Raw genomic sequence first — 24,578 nt, 5'->3', positions numbered from 1 at the left:
AGAGCGAGAGCAGCCTTCTGCGTTTGCATTCATTGGCAATTGCTGTTCTATCTTCTCAAACATCTTACGCGTTCAATGGCGCGTGTTAGATGTCATTCTTCTAATCAAATTGACAGTTGACAGTATTAATGGATCAAGGTTGCATGTTCGATGGCCAATTGGCTCTATATTTTTGATACTCGACAACAACATAACAGAGTAGTGCGAATGGGTTTTGTCTACATCTTGACGAATATGCGTTTCTCGTGCTTGAATCGAATAAAGAGCAGCAGCGCTGCGCCCAAAATCGGCGCAGTCCCTGCAAACACAATTGTCCAGGTATACCTCCCCCCGGAAGCGGTAACAATCGCAGATGCCAACGGTGTTCCAAGCAGGTTACCTGTCGCAATGCGAAAGGAAGAGGAAAAAACCGACGCACTGAGTCAGCTACAGAAGAAAGTGAATGCACCATGCCCTCAGTGTCTCGACCTACCGAAAAAGTTGCCAGAGTAAAGGAGGCCGACTGCAGCTGCAAGTTTCTCCACCCCAATGACATCTGCAGCGACCACAGGGAACAGACTATTGAAGCCGCCCGCATTAATTCCATAGATCACCACAAACACAACTGCCATCGGAAGACCTGTCGTGGTCATCCAGAAGATGTAGCAGGCTAGACCGCTAAATGCCGTACTTAAGATCAACATATTCAAGGGACCATACCAGTCCGCGACAAACCCGAGCAGGATTCTCGAGACTGCATTCACGCCTGAAAAGACGCTGACCAGCGACGCTCCTACCTCGGGGCTCATGCCCAAATCCACCATAAACTTGGGAAGTAGGAAGATCGGGGTCAAGTAGCCGAACGTCACCAACATACCCTAAGAAGCACAAAGACATAGTCAGGTTCCTGTCGGTTGCTGTGCAACCAAATCAACGCCTCTCAAAATCATCCATACCATGAGATACATTAGTGTGAATCCACTGTTTTTAAACATTGCAACATCAAACAACGGCCCTCCTCGCTTCCTTGGTGGGATTCGTGTACGGATGCAGACTAGCACTGCGCATACAATCGTGATAGTGGAGATTCCCATGATCCGTAATGCCCACTGATAGCCGATTTTACTGATTAGAATCCGGTTTAATGGTGCTAATACTGCACCTCCGATCCCCGATCCGGCCACAGTGATACCGGATGCAAGTCCTCGCTTCTTGTCGAACCACTGAACAGAAATCGCGACCGACGTGAATAACGCCATACCGGCGCCAAAACCATACATAAAGCCCTAGGAATATAACAACCGGTTGTTTAATATGAATTGGCCAAAAAAAAAAAAAAAAAAAAAGCATTGGTCGCTTACATGCGTGAGATAAAGCTGCCAGACCGTTTTGGCAAAGCTCGCTAGAATCATACCGGATCCAGAGATGACGATGCCTGTGACAATGACGGGTCTTAGTCCGAACCGACTGACCATCGACGCTTGGAAAGGACATGTCAAGAAAACACTTGCGGTGCCAATGCCTCCCGACCATGACACCTCCGATAGCGTAGCGCCGGGAAAGATGTTATTCTCGATGTAGAACTGTTGAAAAACGCCCCAAGAAAAGTTGAATCCCCAGCAACTGCTCACATCATCGCCGCGGATCAATGGAAAAGTAGACGTAACACAAACAGACGAATCGCAGGACGATTAGATAGGTTAAGTTCACATAAACGGCGAAAGACAAAGAAAGGGGTGCCTCTCTTTGTGTCAAAAACTTTTGAGGTCTCCTTACCAGAACTGAATCATGAAAGCTCCAAATACGACCGCCCATCCGAAACCACCGTCGGGGAACGTCATGGGCGCGGATGCCTCAATGGATACAACATTGCCGAGTTCACTAGATCCATCAGGCTCAGTCAAGCTTTCCAGGTGTTCTTTCTCGTTAGCATCGCTCGTCGTTGTATCGCCGGGTTTGTCATCTTTATGCGGGAGACCGACAAGGGTCTTCTCAGACGCTACAAGATCAATCGCTGAAACAGTAGTGGTGGAATCTTTCGTGCCGAAGACGGGCACAGGAGTAGATATAGGCATGCCGTCAGGACCAGGGATAAACACAGCGGGTTGTGCGATCGAGGCGGTCCCTGAATGCGACATATCTTTGAGAGATGGTGGTGGGTTCATTTGGCGTGGTTAGAAGGACGTTTTCGATTTGCGGCGCGCTTGTTGCTGTCTAGCAAGTAAGCTGGGTTCCTGTGGGAACAAGTGCTTCTTTTATCCTTGGGCTAGTAGAGAGAGGAGGTGGAGTACTGCGCTGAGGAGAAACAAGCTCAACGAACGTTAAAGTTAAAGGATGATTAAACCCTGAACGAAAAAGAGTCATATCGAATACATGCTAAGTCCGCATCCCAAGGCGGTATCAATGCATGGGTACAATCGTACCACTTCGTCCAACGTGGATAAGACTTGGCTGATTTGTGCTTCCCCCTTGGCGATAAGACCGCTGCACGGGGTTGGTCCTCCTCGTCGAGTCGATGAGGGATTATGTATCTGCTGTCCTCTCTATGCTGCTCTATGCCGCACGTTGAACGCTCATCAATAACACCGATGCCAATTCAGTTTTGCCCCTGCTTCCCAACCCACTTCCGTTCATATTGTTATGGTTGACTGATGTATTTAGCCGGCTCTGTAAGATACTAAGAAACAGGTAACGATCAGTACAAGAACTTAGGGTTCTCGCTTCAAAGCATCCTCGACCATGACCTTGATACGCTTCACAGTTTCGTCGCCCATTTGGTAGTAGTCGAAGTTCTTGCCCGGATTGAACATCTCCATATGAGCCTCAATTTCATCCTGTCCCGAGCACTCGCGCGCAGAAAAGTGCTCCCGTATGCCATTAGGGATCGATGAGAGCTCAACAAACGTTCTGGATGATGGCCTCCAATTGTTGCTGGAGCTTGCCGGGATCTGGATCTGGGTGTAGAAACAATGGAATCCGATGGGCAGTTCCAGGACGTTTGCAACCCTAGACATCCAAAAGACAGATGGATGATTTGCATGTTAATTACAGCTAAAGGACAGTTAAAGCGACCTTCAGCAACATTTGCTAGCGCTTTGGTATTGACCTTTGTTTAAGCTGGGCATTACTCCACAGGATACCAACAAACTGGATGTGGGACGTGATGTACTCCATTCCTTTGTTCATATGGTTGTTGACAACATATGCGGCCCCCGTCGCTGCCACTGCGGCTCCAACTCCGAGCGCAATCGAACCCCAGCCCCACTTTGAGCTCGAAGTTGATGTTGTCGTTACCGTCTTTTCGTTAGAAGACGTTGCGGACCATAACGACGTGGGGTTGAAGCCACTCGGGGCTGTCGATGATGATTGACCCCCTTCCCTTTTCTGCTCTTCGCGTTCCTTATTGTCACTCGAGGTCTTCGTAGTGGTCGTGGACACTGTGCCCCATGCAGCAGCTGCAGGAAGATAAGCGGACACGAGCGAGTATGCACCCGAGGCCTTTTGTGCCAATCCTGTCGCTCGTTCGTACGCTGCCTGTGTGAAAATGGTGTGGTTCAACCCAAAATAAGGCGTATCGAACGCCAAAATGCCAATGACGGGCGACCTTTCAGGTAGTGAATGCAGTAGTAGCGCAGCATCCGCGGCTAAATTGGTGTTAACACAAGGATGTGGAAAAAGAAGTATATAGCGTAAGTAAAGTCGTTATGACGGCGTCATCGACATCTGCATTCACTGCCGAGAGATATTAAAGCATTACCAACTAATCCGCCCATGGAATGACCGATAACACACACGAAGACTGGGGGTATCTTGTCCTCGGTCTCCTTCGCAACAGTCTTCTCGTCAATGTCTGCTTGGTCGGCTTTCATCTCACTCGGCTTCATTTCCTTTGCCTCGTTCTGCCTCGGACTGTACACTCGATTATTAAATTCTTGTCGACTCTTGACCTGCTGCTGAGTCCACTCCGCGAACGTCTTCACTGCAGCCTATCAGATAGCAACAAAAGAGAGAGAGGGAATTAGAACTGGTTAGGCACACCAAGGTGGGCATGTTCCTCCTTTTCCTTGACTAGGGTGCACAATATGTTCCGTCCACATTTTCAATCGACTCACGCTAAAGTCGCCTCGGGTATCATATTGTGGGTAGACGATGGACTCGACATCCAGGTTAAGTTTTGCATTTGTAAAGATGGTCATGATCCTCGTTGGAAAGTCCAAAAAAGTGTGATGGTCATGGCCCTTGAAGCCGTGGACAAACAGGAGAAGAAGCGTCGCTTTTGGAGGAGGCAACATGATGCTGGCGTTATTGCTGTTTGCTGTTCTCTGTGCTGGGATGTCGAGTTTGCTCTGCGGTCTGATTTGATGAAAGCACTTTACTGCTTGTGAAGTGAATCTGCCCAAGACTGTTTCATGTGCTTTTGTCACGTTCGGATTCTGACAGGCCGACAAGGTACATGTACATCTTTTGACAATTTTCTTTTATTCAGGGGAGTGCAAAGGGCGTAGATGAAGAGACAAGGACAAAGGGCAGCTACTCAAAGAGCACGCAAGCAAGCGTGGACACTTAGTCCGAGGCAACCTTGGCGGCCTTGCCAGTCTTCTGGATGGTCTGGAGGATATCAGCCTACAAAGAGTATCCACACACACAACTTGATTAGTAAACACCCTCAGCGCCTCAAAAGAAGGTTGGACTTTAGAAGCAATTTACACGCATCTGTCGTCGGCGACTAACCTCGCTAAGCTTTTCGGACTCGACAGTGACCTTCTGGGTCTCGAGCGAGACATCGAACTGCTCAACAGAACCTATAGTCGCGTCATGATATGATCCAAGTCGTTTCAATTGTGAGTCAACATTATTTCCAGGGACAAAGCGCAGGCACTATTATCTTCTATGTTAATTGGACCCTCAAACCAAGCACACGACACTGCGTTCGTCTTACCTGCGTCCTTCAGCTTGTTCAAGACGCGGGTGACAGCACCACTGCATCCAGAGCAGGTCATGGTAACGTCGTACTTGTAAACCTGGAGAAACCAGTGCAAGATAATACGTACGCAGTCAGTCACTGGAGAATCAAGGAAGCAAACAGAAAGTATAGGTTGACGAACTAAATACACCTCATGCGGTTCACATACTGGCATGGCTGTTGTTGTAGTGAGTGAAGATGAGAAGTGATGAACGACGAAAAGATAGATGACAGATGACAGCTGTCCCTTTTATTGTCGAGGACCCTTAATATCTAAGATCAATTCAAACAAAGTTCTCCTTTGGCTCCGAATCAACCTCATTCCATTTCAATGAGTAGCGGGAGGCAGGGGGCTGGTAAACTTCCAACTTATCGAGGACCTCCTTGGCAGTCGATCCAGCAATAATGACCTTGGAACTCCAGTCGACAATAAATTTCTCTATAATGAAAGATGAATTAGAACTGCGAAGATGCGCCATATTTCAGGCGGAACGGATAAAACGCGTACCTTCAACCGAGTGTTCGATGAACTTGAGCAGGTGCTCAAAGTATCCCTTCATGTTGAAAAGCATCACTGGTTTGTCGTGAATGCTCAGCTGCGACCAGGTGGTAATCTCAAGTAATTCCTCCATGGTACCGTAGCCGCCAGGCATCGTAATAAAGCCGCTTGACTAAGAAAAATAGTTAACAATGAATCACAAAAAGATGTCAGAGTACGAGTCGTCGATACAACCCGCACGACCTCATCGAGGTATAGGCGCACTCCAGATCTCTACACCAGGGTAGTACATAGTCCTGATACGCACCAGCTTATTCATCAACGCTTTCCTGGTATGCATATCCTTGACGACGATCTCCTCTCCAAAAACCCGGTCGTTGTCAACGTCGGGGATTTCTATTGGCCAGCAGAAAAATACATGCAGGTTATTAGTTACTGGAAAACGCTTGGATGTACTCCAGGAGACTCCATCAAGGCGCAGTCAGTGCCATAAAAAAAGAGATTAGGGATCCCTGACATGGCGCATGATGAGGATAGGTACAGTTGTACTTACCTGGGCGCTCGATCTTCTTGAGGGCTTCAGGGATGACTCCAATGACTTTTCCGCCTCCTTCATGGATAGTTTTTGCAATGGCTCCCATCAATCCATAAGAACCACCGCCTTAACAAAGATAACAAAGAACATTAAGGATAAGTGAATACAAGAGCACTTTCGTCCAAGCATTGTAGAGTATGATGATCTGTGAAACTTAGAGAAGGAAGGAAGGAAACATACCGTAGACAAGGCCGTAGTTCCTCTTGAGCATTTCGCGACCAAGCTCTATTCAATGCGGCGGATATGGATGTTTAGAACCCTGCAGAGAGACCTATAATGCCTTCTTGAGTCATTAATAGCTCATACCTTTGGCCATTTCAACGTAATCGGGATCTCGACCACTACAGACCGACAGGAGCAGAATGTTTGTACAGAATCAGATTTCCACAATCACTCCTTTCCAGTAGCAAGGTCGAAAAAGCAATGGAGCTTACGGTGATGATCCACAGAAGACGGTGATGAACCGCGTTGGGGTGGCGGCCTCATTGGTGGTTGTGCTGGTCTCAGGCATGGGGAACAGTTGAAGGATGTATGAACGTATACGCGAGTAGGGTGGAAAGGAGAAAAGCGTAGACTTGGTTAGCAGGAAAACGATCCATTTCCCCGCGTGGCTGTTGTTTCCCAGCGTTTTTGAAGTGAAGCCTACCATATCCAAAGAACTGATCAATTCCTTCATTTTTCATCCTGCTTACTCATATCCGCGTCCACAAGCATCCCTATTCTTACTCGACAACCTTTACTTCACAGCTCATGCTGTGGTCTACAGCCCCACAATGTCTCAAAAAACACCAACCGGAAAGCTAGACATACGTTGCGAAGCACTCGTTCTTGATAGCCTCCTTCTCTGCACCTGCTTTACTGAACCCGTATCCAAGATCCAGTACTTCATGAGGTATAATGAGGTAGACCATCGCGCTGTTTACGGTCTCAACGGCGATGAAGCCAAGCTCAAGTATATTAGAGAGCATGCCGGCTGGATTCGTGTACTTGGCGAATACGTCAAGGAGGTCAAGCGACTTGGCCCCTTTTTATGTTGTCAGCAAGTCTTCTGCAAAAAAACAGAGATGCTACTGTCGTTCCAGTTCAGATGAATGAATTCCTGCAAAAATTGTTGGACGGGTTTGATCTGGTCACCAGCGTATTTTGTCTTGATGTGGCCAACGCATCGTATCATTAAGCGAGGGTTCGACCAAGTCGATAAAAATGATGATCATGTCATCTCATCGAGCTGAGCACGCCAAGCGACTCCGCGTCTGTTTGTTCTTACATTCGACATGATATATAGTTCTCGATGTCTTGATTCTCAAATAACGCTGTCTTCTGTCCGGCCTGGATAGCGGAGATATGTGTCCATGACAAAAAAAAGAGCCTAGCGTCTGGTTGTGAAGCGCAAGACGCAGAAAAAACAACGGCATATAGTTTATTTTCTGAACAGTTCATTTTCGAAATGCGGTGTGCGTCTGTGGCACTGAGCCTTATTGTACATTGTTGCTGAGGGTGTCCTAGTTTACATCTTGCAAAGCCGTCTCTTTTTGTTTCTGTTGTGCTGATCCCAGTAGCTGTACTTTAGCAACTAAAAGTGATCCGGCTCCATGCAAAATCATCTTGTCACTTGCTTGTGGATGCCAAGGATGCCTTGGCATTATTGACCGCAGTTACTTTTTGCGTATGAGATGATGGTACTGTCGACTTTCGTACGGATCGAATCTCCTCTGACGCAAATCCTGGGATCCTGATGTTCCAATTTCTCTCTACATATGGTGCACATAGAATGAAATAACATTGAGTTATGCTGAAGCTCGCGAAAAGACCACATAGTATTGCAGCATTCCATCCCGCTATCCTTACCGAGATGAAGTTGAACATCCTTGACTTCCAGTGTCGACGACTTTCGGTGTGTGGCTAGTCTGCAGGCAAATTGCGTTACGGACTCGATGAACTCGTCCGCCAACTCTAATAGAATCTACCGCATGTTACAATAGGTCAGACACAGCAGCTGTTACGTGGAATTGTCGGTAAATTGAATAATATATCCTCCATGCACTTGTAGAAGACACCCCGATGAATGACTCTTACATCCTCGACCTCAGGTTCCAGTCTTTCGCTTGGGTCGATCTGTGCTACCATTTCCTGGATCTTGCGCTTGGTGATCAAGCTGGACGAGTTCTCAGACATGTCGAGCCCACTTCCTGGTGAAGTCATGATCAAGTATTCCTGCTGTTTCTGCTCTTGAGTAGTTGAAGGTGGGTGAGTGGGTGAGTTTGCTATTGTTATTAATCTTTGGCTGCTTGAACGTGAATGACAGACAAAGAGTTGATGACCATCGCGTCTTCAGAGAGTGTGGTATCGAGAGGCCCTTAACAGGGCCGGGTTTAAAAAAAATGGAGGGTACCATCGGAAAAGAACCTTGTCCCCTTGATCGATACAGTGCTTGCGTATGCGACTTGAGTTGTTGGTTCGCTGATAGTTCATACCCTAACCGTTCCATATGACTCTTGGACTCCACGGTTCCCTATGCATATGCCAATAGAGCACACAAAGATAGAGACTACACAAAGAGCAAGAATAATTTCATATCTCACTGAATTCATTCAACTTTCGTCATAAAGACTGGGCTGAAGAATATGCCATGACCTTCTAGGTTTGGAGAGATAATGGAAACAGTACTCATCAAAAGACGCATCTGTTACTAATTCGACAGTACCAATCGGGGAGGTCGATTCAGTGGGCGAGCTTGCCCTCTCATCGACAAAAACACAGAAAAGGCACGCCATACAATAGGAACAAGTACGCTGATAGACTGACAGATGAATGGGTGTTACTAGCTATGCTCTAAGCAGTGGTAGACGCGCCATTATGGCTATCTGACGCGTATCGAGTCGAATTAACGGCGCTACATTTTCCTTTTCCTTTTCCTTTTTTTTTTTTTTTTTTTTTTTTTTTTGGCTCTATTGTATTTTCTACGGCATCTATATTTATAGTGAGGAAGTTAGGCTTCCACGAATACCTTTTCTGCTATAACGGTTCCAGTGGGAGCTACAAGAATTTCATCCTTGACAGTGACAGTGGTAACGTTGAGGTCTTCCTTCGTCTTGGATGTGGCCTTGTAAACATTTGAAAATATAGCGCTCTGCGCCGGCATAGTCTCGTTCGTCATTTTGAGCAAGATTTGGTCACCACTTCTAACAGCAATAGATGACTGCTGGCCATCCGCCCCGAACTTCTCCTTGTACTCACTAAGCAAGTCGAAATGGATGTTGGATCCTCCACAGACAATAACGACCACGTTTGAATCCTGATTCAGGTTAGGGAAGATGTTGGATAGCAATCCAGGCGTGTACGCAATGCCTAGGGACGCACCACAGGCAGGCTCCACCGCGAAGCGGTGATCATCTAGTGCGGACAAAATTAAAACGTTATGGACATGTCTAATAGAGCTCGCGCGCTTAGATGCACGACCATGGACATGACCTAGCACCTACCGAGAAGTTGCCAGCATGCGCGAGCTGCCATCGCGTCACTCACTGAAAAAGGCACAACAGGATGCACAAGGCTCAGCTCGAGGGATTTTGCAGAGGATTTCTTGGCCCCAAGTGACGTGGCTATGGATGTGATCTTGGGCAGAGTGACCAGCTCGCCAGCCAAGACGGATTGTTGGAACGAGTTGGCACCATGGGTCTCGACCGCAAGCACAGGGACTGGCAATGATAAAACAATATAAATATTGATTGTTAATTGAGTAAAAGCTCCAATAGAATTTCTTGTTATGACCAGGCACCTCGGTATGGGATTACATCATACCTTTGCTCCAGCCGGCAGCCTGGCATCCAAGGATAACGCCATTCATCAGACCTCCTCCTCCGACTGAGCAGACAATCGCATCGGGGACAATTCCGCCTAGTTGCGCTTTAAGCTCGGAAATCATGGTCGAATTGCCCTCCCAGATATCGGGGTGATCAAATGGCGGGATGTACACTCTATTTGTAAGAAAATGAAAGATCAAAGAGAATAGCGTTAGTTTCTGATATGATGTAGATATGAATCCCAGGGCTGCTATTTTCCACTCTTGATGCATTGAATAAAACGACGGTACTCACGCGTGTGGGTCGTTAGCAACAATGGTACGCGCTCGCAGATCAGCTTCATCCCAGGCCTGCAATTGTCAAAGCACGTTGGGAATGTTAGTCGTACATGTGGACCCGTGGGAAGAAACTTACTTTACTGCGCAACACCGCAGAACGAAGCACATACCTCTCCTTCTACCTCCACAGCGGCCCCCTCAGCCTGAATCTTTTTCATCATGAACTGACTGCACGACTGAGGGACAACGACAGTGACCTTGGCATCGAGCTGCCGTCCTGCATATGCAACGGCCAGGCCAGCATTACCGCCAGAGGAGCAGACTAGATGAGTCTTGGAGCCGTGCTTCAGAGCCGCCTTTTGACACATGTGCCCAAGACCTCTGTAAAAAAGAAAAAAAAGTAATCAGAACTGGAAAATCTGGACCAACTATGCGGACGAAATTACTGTGCATCTCAATGGCATAACCTGCTTTCTTCGTACCTTATTTTGAAAGATCCACTCGGCTGCAGGTTCTCAAGCTTGAGCCAGATATTACTAGGGGCCCACAGTTAAGATACATTTTAGTGCTCAGATATCTAGGATCCAGGATCCAGCAGTCATCAAAAAAAAGAGGCGAGGCGGAGTAAATCAGCATAGTTACATCTGAGTCTTGCGGGTGAGCTCTGAAGAGTGCAGCAGAGGCGTAGGGTTGTGAAGGGGCTGAACAGGGACGGCCATGGTTGTTACGGATAGAATTCTTTTTTAGTAGCGGAAGAGTGTGAGATGAGGAAACCCCTGGAGCTGCTGGTACCGGTTGAATGAGATGTAAAGGAAGCTGATTCTTTTATTGGTTCGTTGAAGGTTCCTGTTTAGCTTCAATTTGCCGGCCACAGCAACAACCACTGGCGTCCTACATCACGCCAACGGGACCTGAGTCAGAACCATCGACTTGAACCTTCCATCGCATTCCATTTTCCCACACCTCTCATCAGATCAATCCCTCCGATCCACGCAAACACAGCCGGAGGCAAAGGGGCTAAAAGAAGGAAAATACAGGCCATGGCAACATCAATGCAGGAACTCTATCGCGTGGAGCAGTGGAGGTATCGAGCCGAGGGAAACGCCAACCTAGTCCTGCAGTACATTGGACCTGACCCTCGATTTGTAATGCAGTGACCGATTCTGAGACATCTTTGACTGTGCATCCAGTCTAGCGAGTATATCTAACCGCGAATGACTTGCCCTAGAAAACCACCTTGCTTCGCCTTCGGAAGACTGACCGCCAAATAACCGAGAAGACGCCAGATTCTGACACCGCAACAGCAGAAGCACCCATTGACGGACATGCCACCGAAACGAATGATGTATCCAGCGAATCGCTTTTTGCCTCCAAGGTCATGGGTCTTCTTCTAGGGCAAGAGTTCATCGAGCAATTGGTGAGTGCAGTCGACTGTTTTGGTCGTCATTGCTTCTGTGGAGAGTCACTTGCTTACAATCCGGAACACGATCATTTTCACTCGTGATATTAGATCCCAATCTCGCTTCCCAAGGAGTTCCTTAGAGAGCTGGCAGAAACCATTGAACCCTCGCGTCCAGAGGGTCGGCTGCATAAGGCAATTGACCATTCACAGATTACAGGATTCCTGGTGCTGGATCATACACGATTCATCAAGCCTTCTGCTGGCCAACCCTCGGTCGCCGTTGAGATTAAGGTAATGTTTACTTGGTGAAAAACTGCACGACTCTCTCGCATTGGTTTTCATTCATATCTCTCACTGAACATACCATCAATTAGCCTAAATGGGGATTCCTGACACAGTCAGGATTTATCTGCAAGGACAATGACATTAAGCGGCGTAAATGCCGATTCTGCATGTATCAACATCGCAAAATCAAATTGGGACAGGAAGACAGTTTGAGTGAATTCTGCCCTATCGACTTGTTCTCAGGCGAACCGCCTTTGGTACGGAACGCCCTGGATTCTCTTGTGCGAACGCCCCAGAACAACCTACGTCTCTTTGTCGACGGAGAGATATGGCCTATCTCCAATGAGGCAATGCTGCAGTGCCTTTCAGGGCCTGGATCCGCTCCTAAGAAGCCGCAAAGAGCAGATTCGCAGACTGACGTTCAGGAGAGGCCTCTAGAGACATCACTTACAGAGGTTTTGGTACGGATTCTAGTCCAGTCGCCATTACTTAGGCGACTCGGTCGACTTCAACAGGCACTGGACTCGCTGGATGTGGAGACCATTCATCGTTTCTATGCTCAGTTGGTTGATCCGGCTATGGGCATCCTTCCGGAACCAACTCTTGAGGAATTCCTGGATACAGCAAACTCCTTTTTGTATCGCACGGATATGAATGAAATGATGGACATGGAACATGAAATATTTGCGACCAGCATTGCTACCAGCCTGGGGTTTGGACCGGAGGACGATCTTGATAACCCGAATACGGTGCCGGCCAGCCTCAAACTGCACTACATCCGCGAATTCCTTTTGTCGGCGACGTTGAAAGATTGTTCTATTCTGATCACAGTTCGGCGTGAGGATCAGGCGGATCAAATTATAGAGGACGTGGGGACGTCTTCGATTACGCGAAACGGATCAAGGTAACGATAAACCTTTCGGATTATTTACGACTATTGTTTTTTATGTCTTTCAACGAGAATACTGAAGACCTACCTTCTAATGAACGTGATTGCACTCAACCTTGTTAGTCTCGGAGTGGGCATACTTGAGTTCAGCGAGAACTACCGGAAAATCAGGGTCAACAACGAGGACTTTATATACAAAATCACTTGCATAGACCTTGACCCAAAGAAGATAGTCTCTGTCCCTATGTATCTGAAAAAAGACAGGGACATCGTCGGCTATTATCTGTCCATCGTTGGAGACCGCCAGCAGCGGTGCGGTTCAAGATAGGGCGAAAAAATAAAGGGTGGGCGTTCAGTGTCACGAGTCTATTTTGCGCCTTACCTGGACGGGCGATTCCAAGGTGCCAAGCATTCTTAAACCTCTCTTGCATTCACCGGAAGCACTGTGAGCAAGCATCCCAATACCAAACAACCCTTTGAGCATACACAACAAGACCGAAGAACAGCTTGAAAGAAGGTGATAACTATGTATGTTGTTCTCCGACCCGGCAGGTCCTATGGACCTGTCCAGAATGCAATTGCAGTCCTGAATCTCCTCTCATTGGTAAGTCGGAATGAGCCTCGTCAGTGTTAGGTTGCCAGCAAGTATGAGTGGGTCGGATGCAGGCGAGTCCTGGAAGAGCAAACGCCTAATGTTTTTTGCTCGTAATCTGACAATAGCTTGTGGGGATGATTCTGCTGTTTGTTGGTAAGTATACCCAGTTTGTTTGCCTCGCCAACATGCACTGGTGTCTCCCTTGGCCCATTGTAGGTCTCTAACCGGCAGTTCTTGTTGTCGTATTGCAGGCACATTTGTGTATTTTGCACCTGGTGCAGTTTTCGTTACCTCTACGCTCCTACCCCACCTGGTTCTTGTCCTGGGCGCCACCATCTCGTTGGTCTCCTTCCTGGGATACTATGGCGTCATGAACGAGAAACGCTGGGTCCTATGGCTTCATGGTCTTATCCTGTTGATCGCCATTGCTCTGCAAATTACGGTTGGAGCCATTGCATTCGTTTACAGAAACCAAGGAACCGAAGTCTTAGACAATGCCTGGAACCGAGTCTACAAGTCCGACCCCCGTGTCATCCAGGATTTGGAGACTTTTGTAAGTCCGCAATAGGAGTCGTTGCAAGCATCCTTCAATTATCTTGATGACACTCATGCTGGCCCTTTATGCTATCTGTCACCAATGTAGTTCCAATGCTGTGGATTCGAACATGTGCTGGACAGGCCTGTGCCGGTGACCTGTGCTCTAGACCACCACTATATGACAGGATGTCGCGAGAACATCCAGACAGCCTTTCAGGACAGCCTGCAAGCAATTGGGGTGATTGGGGCCATCCTGGGTAGCATTGAGGTAAGGCATGGTTTTCGTTTTCATTGCCAACTTAGGGTTCATACCGATCTTTTATGGTGACACGACTTTATTTTAAAATTATTCTGATAATCACATTAATAGCTGGTCAGTCTGTTGGGCGCCGCAGTTTTGTTCCACCGCTTTGATAAGTATCGGTACCAGCGTGAGCAGGAAGAAGGCGAGGAATCGTTGGTTAGGGCTTTATTGGAAGCCCAGCATGTGGACCAACAGATTGAGCAAGCACGTCGTGAGCGCGAACGAGAGTACCGAGCGTTGGCTGCACAGCTGAGGGCGCAGACAATGGCACGAGCGCACGAGGAGGGGCTGCTGGATCCCCACTCCCCAAAAGATGAACTCTATGGCAATCAAGGAAGAGGGTCGGGTGATCCTCCGCCCTACGGAACCTTCGATTCGCCGTCCGGACGTCACAAGTCGAGCAACCGTCGTCGTTAAGGTTGCAGCTTAGCTATGACATTTTAGCAGAAAATGGCGGACCCGGGATCCTGTCCCCGGAAATGATATGCATTATGGGCGCTTATTTTCTTTTTAGCGCTGCAGTAATTCCAACTGCACATGTACATATTTGATGAAACGGAATTGCAATTGAACACAACAACATGGCCGCGTCTGAACAAATAAACTATTGATGTCAATCAGAGCCAAATATAAAGGTGACGGGACCTGATGGGCCCTTGATTTATAGTGATTAGCAATAATGCCATCGTGTGTACGCAAGGGCTCTGTTTTCGATTTGCGCTTCTACATGCAGTTTCCCAGGACACCAAACTTTTTATCGCATTAGCAACCGACGTAGCATGATGGATTATGCAAATAAATAATCGGCCATTAAGCATAGACTATTGCTTTATTTTCATTAGATATAGCATCTAGCCGTTAATTATTGTTGTCATGGATGTGAACATTAGACAAATCAGCACAGCTCTGGTTTGGGATGAATTACCTCGAAGGCTTGGCGCACAAAGGACTCAGGGCGGCACGTCAGTAGGAGGAGCAACAGGGTGACCAGTAAGTCCACATTGCCCTGGCTTGTAGTAGATGAAGATAGGAGGTAAAGGATACGATGTGTGCTGAAGCAGTTGGCGATCGGTCAGACCACAGATTTGATGTATATATCTCAACGTGTCTGATTGACAGCTTCAGCCCATGGGTCGCTTGTCCTCTGCACGTTTGTCTCCCCTTTCTTTTGTTCACACGCCTTGTTCCAAAGGATGAAAAGAAGCTGCCAAGGAACGAGAATAAAAAAACCACTATATATAGATGTAGATTAGCACGTAAGAGATGCAGTTTCAATAAGTAGCACGTTCCTTTGCCGTTTGTCCGTGGGGCATGATGGCAACGAAGAAACAGCTGCACGGAATGTTGTGTGGCGTACAATCGCAACATGGATTCGGCGTCTGGTAAAAAAAAAAAGAAAATCTCCTGCAGAGACTAAAAAAATGAGTCTGAGACGACAGCGTGGAACATAGCCCAGGCAAGACATTAAACAGGAGAAACGAAGGTATCGTCCATCCGGCCACGACGACGGACCAGAACCACGTAGCAATTGTCCGAGGACCCACCATCGTCTCCTGTTTCTGTTTGGTAGTCTCCTAATCAGCGCCTACTCGATGGCCTTGTTGCTCAATGCGCTTGTTGCTGCTTGATGCCCTAATGGCTCTGGTGTGCGGAACCCGATGGTGCAAGTAGCCCAACGCGCCACTCAGTATGCCATATTGTATAGAAAGTATGCAAACAGCAGCCCGAGCAAGCATCCAAGGCCAATGACGGCCACCATAAAAATGTCCACAGCAGACTCAACATGCCCTCCTTTCACTCCTTCCTCTTCCTCCTGTCTTTCTTTCTATCCTATTCTTTTTTTTTTCTCGCCAATTGCTCCTCTTCTCATAGCACAATCATCCCGCTATCTGATCCTATCTGCCTCCACTTCTTTGCCCCCTGTCGAATAATTGCCATTTTGCCACCGATTATTATTTCGCCATCTTAAAAAAAAGAAAAGAAAAAAGGCCTAGTCTACGTTGAAAAATACATGTAAAATGAATCCGAATCCAATACTCCAAAGAACAAATTGGATAACTGAGCTCGCTCACTTGCAGTGCCGTACCCATCACTATCTCACACGCTCCGACCTGTCTACTCTGCTGCTACTGAGTTCAGTCCGTTCGTATCTGCAGCCGGAGAGAGCACGCACCCTCCTGTTTTGTCTGATAACCGTCCATCTCCCTAATATTCGTTCATCGCCATCGCTCTTATTCAGCCCTAAGCTAAATCATCAAAAAGTGAGTCGGTCTTTGTTGGATGCGATGAGTGTATCACTTTGTTCGCTGTCCCTGATCCTATTCCGGAATTCCCCCCTGTTTGTCCCTCTCCTTATCTTTTTGCTGTTGCTAATGACACTCTGCCAGGACCGTTCGCTGGATTGTGTGCGGATACACAGCTCTGGTGGTTGCGAGGCATTATTTCTGTCGGCTTAGCTGTGGTGAGGTGGGCAAATGTAAAATGTACATGTGCGGGGTGCACATTGCACTGCCGGCGAAAAGTGTTTGTGCGTTGTGTAGTAGATGATGATAAACAAAGGTGGTGGTGTCCCTAGTATTTTTAGCGACCGGGTTCGTTGCACAACACTGAATAGAAAGTCCCTATTTTTACTCTACTCCCATAACTTTCCTCCCACTCTTTCTCACTTTCTTCTTTCTTCTCTTTCTTCTCTTTCTTCTCTTCTCTTTTTCCCTCCTTCCTTTCTTTCCTTCTCCCTCCCTCACCGCCGCCGCCTTCAGCCATATCCTCATTCCGTTGATCCCTGGAGCTAACCATTCTTCCTCCTTCTGACTTTCCCTCCGTCGCTCTCTTCCCCCTCCTTTCTTCTGCCCCCATTCGCATCCGGCACTCCTTTCCACACATTACAGACACATACCTCACACCTCCTCAGCCCATTTTATCCCCCGCCCATTGGACCTTATCTCCCACCTCTCTGCCACACGGCTGTCGTTGTCGCACTTGTTCACATTTCCATCCTTCCTCCGCGCTTGACGGCCTCTGCACCCTATCGCTCTATTCATGTCATAAATGACCTCATCCAATAGAGCTTTCTATCGCTCATCTGCAGCGTCCTCCAGATCGACCTCGCCCTCCCCTCCTCCGCTCTTCCCTGGCATGATCCACCCCCAGGACCCACCACCGTATTCGAGGAAGAGCAACCACCCCACCAACGGAAACATGCACCCATACTCTACCTCCGCCCCCAATGGCCACTCCCTCAGCAGCAGTAACTTTTATTCCTCCTCCAACTCCAATGCCTCCGTCCGCCCCTCGACCTTCGCTTCCGTCGCCGCCACTGCCGCAGCCCTTGTCAGTGGCGTACGAGGAAGCAAGAGCAGTAATAACAACGCCAGTCTCGGCAGTGAGATCAACCCCTCTAGTCCGCACTTTCCGTCCTCGAGACACCTCCGTTCGCTCAGTAACAGCAGCACCCAGAGCGACCTACCCTCGGCACTTGTTGACAAACAGTTCGTTTACTATCCAGCTTCATCTTCGGCCTCGTCAAGGCTTCGGTCTATACAAAAAAGACTTTTTTCTAGGCAGGCCCTCGTCTACATGCTGATTCTGGGCCTGATCGCCTTCTTCTCCATTGTCTATCTGCAACCGTCCGTCTCTTTCTGGAAAAGTCGCCATCCCACCGATGCTCCACACCATGTCAACAACCACGATAGGTACAGATACGATTTTGATTATCCATTGGACAAAAGCAGGCAGCAGACCCAGGAGTTGGAGCGGCAAAAAGCTCTGGAGCGAGAGGCCCAGCTTAGGAAGGATCATGAGGGTGCGAATGCCTATCCAGAATGGCAGTCGGGCAAAGGAACACCCAGTCAATCGGATAAAAATGAGGGCGAGGATTTTGGTAGTTCCCATGGATATGGGTCCAACTCCGACAGCAGGGAAGAGGTCCCATTCAGGACAGGGGATGCAATTGATCCCGAGTCCATTGTGCTTTACCGCATCCTCGGCAATGACCTTCCTCCCCGTCACCGCCCTGGCCAAACCCTCTCGAATGTGCGATTTATTCTCGAACATGAGCCCGAATTCAACAAGACACGGAAGCTGTGGGTCTTGAACAGGATCGTAGACCCTCACGCAGAGGCCGCTATCATTCAGCTGCTCGATCACCATCGTCAGGAATACATTCAAATCCCGTTCGAGGAAAAGGAGTATTTGAAGCAGGATTTTCGGCTCGAGGACTTTCCAGAACCCGACTTTTTCTCTTCGGACGATTACTCGACTTTTTCTAAAGTGGCCAAGCTGAGGGTACTGGACTATACCTACCATGACAAGAACCGATATGCTATGAACAATGTAAGTCCCTCGTTCTGTCGATACTAAAGTTGTATCTATCCTGTAAGGGACACCATGCCAATTGTTCACGTGCGCAATGGGATGCAAGGATCTGGCAGAGAAAGAGTCGAGAGGTGTGACCCAGACATGTGCCAGCCTCTTCAGGAGGGGAGCAATAGGAGACGAAAGAGAACCAACAAGAGGAAGAGTCGTCGATAGGTCGCTCATCTGAATTAAGGATGAAGGGCATCTTCAACGGACCTCTGAAAATTGGGCTGGATACCTGCACCGACTTTACACTCAGGAAGGACCCTGGGCTGAAAATAGAATTTTTTTTTCTGTGATACTGATACAACGCTTGTATAAATTGTATAGAATGGTGGTCGAAATGTGGCTATTTTGCACGGCAAGACTAAGGTGGATGCCCGATGGATTTTCGCCTTTGACGGAAACTCCTTTCTAACCAAGAACGCCATGGCGGAAATCAAACTGGCGATTCAAATGCATGGCGACGCTATCAAGTACTTTGTGGTGCCCATGGCTAGACTGGTCGACAACTCACAGCTGCTGAAGGGCGTCGACACTCGACCTAACTCCAAGGAAGAGCCTCAGATCATTTTCAGGAACGATGCGGAGGATGTATACAATCCTAACATGCGATACGGTCGTCGATCTAAGGTATGTTGTGCTGTGCTGTGCTGTGCTCTGTTCTGCTATATGCTATTTGATTGTTTCAGCATTTCTTGTATTACTTACATTCACCACTTCCTCCCCGGTGTCTGCCCCTGGCTGTTTCAGCTCGAATTGTTATGGCGATTGGGGGCTCTGGAGCGTAGCAAGATTAGCAAGCCGTCGGTATCGTGGGAACCTAAAGAGCGTGAGCCCATCCCCGATAAGGCCGACTACAGGACTGTCGGATGGGTCTTCCGTCTCTTCTCTGGAAAGCGATCACAAGAAGAAAACACTCGCCAGTCAGCCGCCATCCGTGCCTACAATCGACTGCTTGCCATTCAGGATCTTATCGATGGCATTGACGAGAGGATCGCCCGTAAGACCTTCCGATCGAACGACCTCCTTGTCTACAAGGACAGTGTGCTCAGGGCCAACCGACAAAAGTACTGGGTCGGCGAACCCGGTGTGGCCACGATGGTCCAAGAGTTGCAGTCTAAGGCGTGCCATGTCCTGTCCCGGCGTGCCAACCTCTTGAAGAAGGCTTCTGCGGAGGATTTGATCATTTTCCCTGCCGATGCTCAAGGAAAACCTATTATCCCTCCCTCCTCTCCCCTTACCGTCAGTGAGGATGGCTCGTCCAAGGTCATTACATTGCAGGGCTTGTATAACGAGGTCACCACACTGACGCTGGCCCATTATTTTACTGGCAATGAAACATTTGCCCGTGCCGCTGCTAACATTGTTCGGACGACATTGCTTCAGGAGAATGATCAACATGTCGCGGTACACCCTACGGCTGAGGATACTGGATATTTGCTAGACCACGGTTATTCATTCCCGGCTCTGAACCGCCTGCCAAGGGTCATTCCCAAGAAGGAAGGTGTGCTTAACGCGCGCCCGCTGCTCACGATCCCCAAGGACTTGTTGACTGCGGATACGATGCCCTCGTTCCTGGATGCGGTCCGAATGCTTCATAGGATTCATGTGCTGACTCAGAACGAGTACATTCAACTGACACTCGTCTTTTCGACCTGGCTGGAACATCTTGTAAACTCACCCGAAGGAATTTTGTACGCAAAGCAAGGCGATCACCGCTCCTCCTTCATGGATCTGCACGTGGCGGCCTTGGCAGCTGTCACGGATGATGTTCGTCTATTCTTGCGAGTGGTCAATCGTTGCCGCATGAGGGTTGGTCGTCAGTTCATGGTGGTCCAGGACGGAAAGATCAAAATGCCGTTTGAGAGCGCCTACGCGACTAGACAGTCAATGGCTGGCCTCTTGCAGCCTGGAGGTGCAGCAGCCGATGTCTCTGGACAGGAACTCGCCGGCATGTATATCGACGAGGAGAATGATGATCTAGATCTGAGCCTCGACCAATCCATCAGCCGTCCGCGAGACCTCGGCGCGATGATGAAGGATTCTGTGATGTCGAATAAAGGCGTTAATCCCGGCTACGAGAGTCAGGCGGAGCCTTCGGAAGAAGAGGATGAATTCCAGCGAAAGAAACCAGGCATGGATTCTTCAGTTCTTGATCTCAACGATGACGAAGATGACGGTGCCTCCTTTATGACTCCGCAGCAGCAACAGCAACAACAACAGCGACAACAGCAACTGCAGGAAAATCTTGTTGCATCGTCGACACCACCTTTGGTCCCCGATGGAGCCGCAGAACCCATGTACACCGTCTCGGAGCTGACAGAGAGATATTCGGCACTTAACCTGCAGTACTGGACGCTTTTGACGCGGATGGTCGACAATGCTGGTATGGCTTCGGCTCCGGACCTGTGGAGACATCGCTCAAAGCGGGGCTACCGTCTAGGAGACATTGTTCGCAACTATGTTCGCCAGGACCATTATCGATCCTCAGGATTACGCAAGGCGACTATGGACGCTCTCCTGTATACTGCCCGCACCAACTTTGACCATGTTCCGCCCAGGGTCCTGCTTACACACGAAGGTTCTGGACCGTCATCGACCAATGGCCGCGAAGAGGGCTACTTGGCCAAGCCGCACAATCCTGCCAATGAGGATGTGCTCGAGTGGGGCGAGCTCGGATTGGAGGCCAACATTTTTGAGGCCCTTGCTAGAGACGAAGACGACCTCAAGGACTCTCTCGGAGGCTCATTGCCTGGTACTGGTGTTCCACCTTTCTGGATGTTAGGCGTCGTGGAATAACTTTTAACTTGACATCCGTTAGTATTCACAAACGCACTCGAACTCTCCCTCATATACCTGTACATATACCTCATACATCTATCTCTATACTCTCCGCCTCTCTTAATGTTTTTTTTTTTTTTTTTTTTTTTTCATGTTACAATACTTTTTTTTTTTTCTTTTTTTTTTCTGTCTGTAGGATTATCATCGCTTTTGTCATCTGAACTTATCACAGCACTCCCGCGTCATCGCACACAATTCGAAAAACAGCGCCCTGAAATAAAGTTATCCTCAGAATTCCAAAAACTCTGAAAACTTTAGATCCTAGATTTAAGGACACTCTTGTCATTTTGTCATTGGGACATGGGGTGTAATCTTGGTCTGAAGGTGGAACGAACTATTTGTAGAAAACCTAGGGAGGAAAAAAAACAAAAAAAAAAAAGTGGGGAAAGAGGAAAGAGCATGGCGCATCATGACTCTGCTGAATAACTTTGTTCTTTAACAGCAAGCGCATGGACCTCCTTTTTCACGCTTTGACGCGTCTGAAAGCTGTGCTTTTTTTTTTTTTTTTTTTTTGAAAGTCGTTGCACGGCTGTACAAAGCTTGCATTCACATGCCACCTCTTTCTTTTTTTTTCCTCTTTATACCCGCCTTTACAGCTCTCTCCATACAGCTCCTTCTTTCTAATCCGGAAAAAATCGATACCTTGCACTCCTCTCGTTTCTCTTCTCGTTTTATAGACATAACGTCATATCATTTTATTATATGCACTAGAGGTGCTTAGGGCTGGACGGACGGGATGCACCCTAAGCCTCTCAACACTCATTGTATCTGGCTAACTTCTCATCGTCTTTTTCATCTGCTGGGGGCATAGAGATGCAAGCTGAGGGCGGCAGCATCTGCTCGTCGTGATACTGGACTCCCGCAACGGTAGCGGCAGCGGGAACGGAAGCGGAGGCGGCAAAAGACCGATCCAAATTCTCAGGCATCCACTCACGCACGACCACGACGAGCACTGCACTGATGCAGGCAGACAGCATTGGCGGCGTAGTCAAGTCCGCATTGCACCCCCAGTGCAGTTGGCTCAGGATGACCAAGATGGGCAAGAAGCGGGTCCATCTGTATCCAAGTCGGCGCACCATTTTCTTGTTCTCGGAATCATCCCCGTCTTCGCCGAGGTCCTTCTGCAGCTCCGACACCAGCTCACGGACGTTGTGGCGGGCCAAATAGAAGCCTGCCATTGCGCTGCCCGAACAAAGTGCTATCAACAGTACAATCGCCTCAGTCCAGCCAGGGACATATTCGAACGTGTAAATGGCTGTGTAATTACTGGCATACAGGTCGTAGTCGTTGTAAGGTCGGTCGCGAACAGTACAGGGCAATGGTGGCGGCATCTCTGACGACGATGAAGAAATATCGCTGCCAACGAATCCTGAGGAAACTCCACCGTCCTTGTCAACGGCCTGCTCGGCCGTGTCCCAGAAATCCGACAGCGCCGACAGTTTCTCCTTCTCCGCAGACTCGTTGCTGTCGCCGATGGTTTCACCTGAGTCTTTTACCCCCGCATGGTCTTGCTGTGACTGAGTTGGATAACTAGCTGGCACTTCTCCCCACTCGGTATCCATGACCTCATCATCGTCAGCGGCCCGGACCATAGCCTCCAATTTCTCTGGTGACACGTCGTCCCAAGTCATGGTCGAGTATTTATCGCTGCTGTCAATGTCACTGCCAGCATAGCCTTCCTCCATATTAATGAACTGAGACCCTTCCATGATCTCTGGCACCAGTTGCTGCCGCTGGGATGTCCAAAGAACTGACTGAAGATCCACGTCGCTCATGTTCCCCTCAGCGAGCGGGAACGCCACCTTGCGACTCAGGCCGGTATTCGATGCCAAGAACATGGACAACGTATAGACCATCAAGCTCACTAAAACCAAGATTTTTGGTCTCGTAACCAGGAGGGACCTGCATCGGCTCAGGCGAGAACGACAGTATCCTGGGGGCTGCACCCGTCCTGTGTTACCGCCCTTTCGGCATTTCCAAAGCCTTGCAGCGATGCGCCTCTTCATGCGTTCATATGGACACTGCGTCTCTCCGCTAATCTCAGCAAGAGATCCCTTGCACGCCCGGGTTCGCTCGATCCTGGCAAGGACTTTGACGGTGACGATCGGGAGAATGATTCCAAAGGCCGCCAGCCAAAAAGGGACCGTTGTCATGACGCCGTCGGGGTTGGACATGGTATAGTGGTCGTCAAAGTCTTGCCAGGATTTCCATGCATAGTTGTCCTCGCCATTGCTGCCACGGACACTTGAGGTCGTCGTCGAAGGGTCGTCCAGACGCGGCTGAACAGCCACCATAGCCGAGATATTGTAAACGAGTGCAGTCTGGGCCAAGAAGAGGGATCCAGCTATGAGGATATCCAGACGCTTGTTCAGGGTGTGAATCCATTGGATTTGCTGTCGCTGCTGCTGTTGACGAAGACTAGACTTTTCTGCGACGCCTACGGCTGTGTGATTGGCCGTGTCGATGCTATTCTTGGGTTTGCATGGAGACTGCGGATATGAAGGGCTGGGCAGTGGTTGTGAAGATGGCAGTGGTGAGAGTGAGCCAGGAGAGCCCGTTTGAAAAGGGATCATATTTTTTGCGGAGGTATAATAAAAAAAGATCCGGTGGGGAGGGCGAGACCGAGAAGGAAAAAAAAGGCAGTGTTGAACGAACGAAGGAGAAAACAACCAGACAGAAAAAAAAGGGCGTATATAGGCTAGTTGTATATCGTCAACGGATGCTTTGATAGTAGCACGCTATCCTGCTGTAGTTGCTGTAGCTATTGATGGCAGCGAGTGTGTGTTCAAGTGTGCACTTTTGAGCGAACAGAAATGTGGCGATTACCGGGAAATCGAGGATTAAAAGTGTTCAAAAAAAAATAAAAAAAATCGCAGCAAGGATGGTTGGTGTATGATAGGGAGTACAGAAAGATGCTACCAAAGAGGCCACAATGCGGAAAGAGTGGAGCTGAGGAGGGGGTGGCGACGAGGGGAGGAAGTGGAAGAGGAAGAGGAAGAGCAAAGGGAGGTGAAAGGTTCTTCAACACATAAAAAATGAAAGCAGCGAGAGGGCTCTGTTCCCTTTTTGGGTCCCCACCAATTGCAGTCGACTGCAGTCTTCCTGTGTAGAAAAGGAGCAACCGCATGCGCACAAGAGACCTCCTGTCTTGCCCTGCAGCACAACCTCGCTCACCCAGCCCGCAATGATGTTATTCAAGGATCGTCATCACACGTTTCTCAATGGTGCTACAGCGACTAGGCTAGTACT

General features: G+C 48.6%; 11 protein-coding genes across 11 annotated transcripts; 3 read left to right on the top strand and 8 right to left on the bottom strand.

Annotated features, from left to right (window-relative positions):
- Window positions 1-11: 11 nt before the first annotated feature.
- Window positions 12-1,778, bottom strand: BC939DRAFT_440807 (major facilitator superfamily domain-containing protein). The gene is made up of 4 exons (XM_051554129.1): window positions 1,341-1,778; window positions 936-1,265; window positions 473-857; window positions 12-379 (listed from the first exon to the last, which is right to left on the bottom strand). The coding sequence occupies exons 1-4, from the start codon at window positions 1,452-1,454 to the stop codon at window positions 219-221; spliced, it is 990 nt and encodes a 329-aa protein (XP_051415917.1). The 5' UTR covers window positions 1,455-1,778; the 3' UTR covers window positions 12-218.
- Window positions 1,718-2,503, bottom strand: BC939DRAFT_322885 (uncharacterized protein). Its single transcript, XM_051551534.1, has 2 exons — window positions 2,403-2,503; window positions 1,718-2,274 (listed from the first exon to the last, which is right to left on the bottom strand). The coding sequence occupies exon 2, from the start codon at window positions 2,142-2,144 to the stop codon at window positions 1,752-1,754; it is 393 nt and encodes a 130-aa protein (XP_051415916.1). The 5' UTR covers window positions 2,145-2,274; window positions 2,403-2,503; the 3' UTR covers window positions 1,718-1,751.
- A 184-nt stretch (window positions 2,504-2,687) lies between these two features.
- Window positions 2,688-4,271, bottom strand: BC939DRAFT_474030 (uncharacterized protein; the record flags this gene model as incomplete). Its single annotated transcript, XM_051558391.1, has 4 exons — window positions 2,688-2,985; window positions 3,086-3,623; window positions 3,737-3,965; window positions 4,092-4,271. 4 exons carry the CDS (start codon window positions 4,269-4,271, stop codon window positions 2,688-2,690), a joined length of 1,245 nt encoding a protein of 414 aa, XP_051415915.1.
- A 103-nt stretch (window positions 4,272-4,374) lies between these two features.
- BC939DRAFT_440804 (copper transport protein ATOX1-like protein) lies at window positions 4,375-5,157 on the bottom strand. Its single transcript, XM_051554128.1, has 4 exons — window positions 5,112-5,157; window positions 4,919-5,000; window positions 4,711-4,781; window positions 4,375-4,602 (listed from the first exon to the last, which is right to left on the bottom strand). Exons 1-4 carry the CDS (start codon window positions 5,115-5,117, stop codon window positions 4,543-4,545), a joined length of 219 nt encoding a protein of 72 aa, XP_051415914.1. The 5' UTR covers window positions 5,118-5,157; the 3' UTR covers window positions 4,375-4,542.
- Window positions 5,158-6,697, bottom strand: BC939DRAFT_440802 (uncharacterized protein). The gene is made up of 7 exons (XM_051554127.1): window positions 6,471-6,697; window positions 6,343-6,377; window positions 6,217-6,261; window positions 5,995-6,102; window positions 5,749-5,837; window positions 5,451-5,613; window positions 5,158-5,381 (listed from the first exon to the last, which is right to left on the bottom strand). The coding sequence occupies exons 1-7, from the start codon at window positions 6,683-6,685 to the stop codon at window positions 5,227-5,229; spliced, it is 810 nt and encodes a 269-aa protein (XP_051415913.1). The 5' UTR covers window positions 6,686-6,697; the 3' UTR covers window positions 5,158-5,226.
- A 602-nt stretch (window positions 6,698-7,299) lies between these two features.
- Window positions 7,300-8,358, bottom strand: BC939DRAFT_440796 (transcription initiation factor TFIID subunit A-domain-containing protein). The gene is made up of 3 exons (XM_051554126.1): window positions 8,113-8,358; window positions 7,885-7,999; window positions 7,300-7,787 (listed from the first exon to the last, which is right to left on the bottom strand). Exons 1-3 carry the CDS (start codon window positions 8,236-8,238, stop codon window positions 7,645-7,647), a joined length of 384 nt encoding a protein of 127 aa, XP_051415912.1. The 5' UTR covers window positions 8,239-8,358; the 3' UTR covers window positions 7,300-7,644.
- Window positions 8,359-8,980: 622 nt separating this feature from the next.
- On the bottom strand, window positions 8,981-11,078 carry BC939DRAFT_322847 (tryptophan synthase beta subunit-like PLP-dependent enzyme). The gene is made up of 7 exons (XM_051551532.1): window positions 10,760-11,078; window positions 10,600-10,653; window positions 10,288-10,498; window positions 10,134-10,189; window positions 9,838-10,013; window positions 9,519-9,734; window positions 8,981-9,429 (listed from the first exon to the last, which is right to left on the bottom strand). The coding sequence occupies exons 1-7, from the start codon at window positions 10,834-10,836 to the stop codon at window positions 9,026-9,028; spliced, it is 1,194 nt and encodes a 397-aa protein (XP_051415911.1). The 5' UTR covers window positions 10,837-11,078; the 3' UTR covers window positions 8,981-9,025.
- On the top strand, window positions 11,016-13,476 carry BC939DRAFT_322919 (inositol-pentakisphosphate 2-kinase). Its single transcript, XM_051551535.1, has 6 exons — window positions 11,016-11,262; window positions 11,346-11,534; window positions 11,628-11,810; window positions 11,894-12,708; window positions 12,817-13,297; window positions 13,414-13,476. The coding sequence occupies exons 1-5, from the start codon at window positions 11,158-11,160 to the stop codon at window positions 13,019-13,021; spliced, it is 1,497 nt and encodes a 498-aa protein (XP_051415910.1). The 5' UTR covers window positions 11,016-11,157; the 3' UTR covers window positions 13,022-13,297; window positions 13,414-13,476.
- Window positions 13,121-14,963, top strand: BC939DRAFT_322859 (Tetraspanin family-domain-containing protein). The gene is made up of 5 exons (XM_051551533.1): window positions 13,121-13,297; window positions 13,414-13,441; window positions 13,540-13,841; window positions 13,932-14,093; window positions 14,196-14,963. The coding sequence occupies exons 1-5, from the start codon at window positions 13,220-13,222 to the stop codon at window positions 14,544-14,546; spliced, it is 921 nt and encodes a 306-aa protein (XP_051415909.1). The 5' UTR covers window positions 13,121-13,219; the 3' UTR covers window positions 14,547-14,963.
- Window positions 14,964-17,177: 2,214 nt separating this feature from the next.
- BC939DRAFT_499950 (uncharacterized protein) lies at window positions 17,178-21,287 on the top strand (the record flags this gene model as incomplete). Its single annotated transcript, XM_051559995.1, has 3 exons — window positions 17,178-18,461; window positions 18,816-19,118; window positions 19,239-21,287. 3 exons carry the CDS (start codon window positions 17,178-17,180, stop codon window positions 21,285-21,287), a joined length of 3,636 nt encoding a protein of 1,211 aa, XP_051415908.1.
- Window positions 21,288-21,992: 705 nt separating this feature from the next.
- BC939DRAFT_440763 (uncharacterized protein) lies at window positions 21,993-24,369 on the bottom strand. The gene has a single exon (XM_051554125.1). It carries the CDS (start codon window positions 23,900-23,902, stop codon window positions 22,082-22,084), a length of 1,821 nt encoding a protein of 606 aa, XP_051415907.1. The 5' UTR covers window positions 23,903-24,369; the 3' UTR covers window positions 21,993-22,081.
- Window positions 24,370-24,578: the final 209 nt, after the last annotated feature.

The sequence above is a fragment of the Gamsiella multidivaricata genome (genome assembly GCF_025024155.1).
Source record: "Gamsiella multidivaricata strain RSA 2152 chromosome Unknown BC939scaffold_9, whole genome shotgun sequence".
Lineage (NCBI taxonomy): Eukaryota > Fungi > Mortierellomycota > Mortierellomycetes > Mortierellales > Mortierellaceae > Gamsiella > Gamsiella multidivaricata.
Note: the sequence above shows the minus strand (reverse complement) of the source record. Positions and strands in the feature narration are given on the sequence as shown.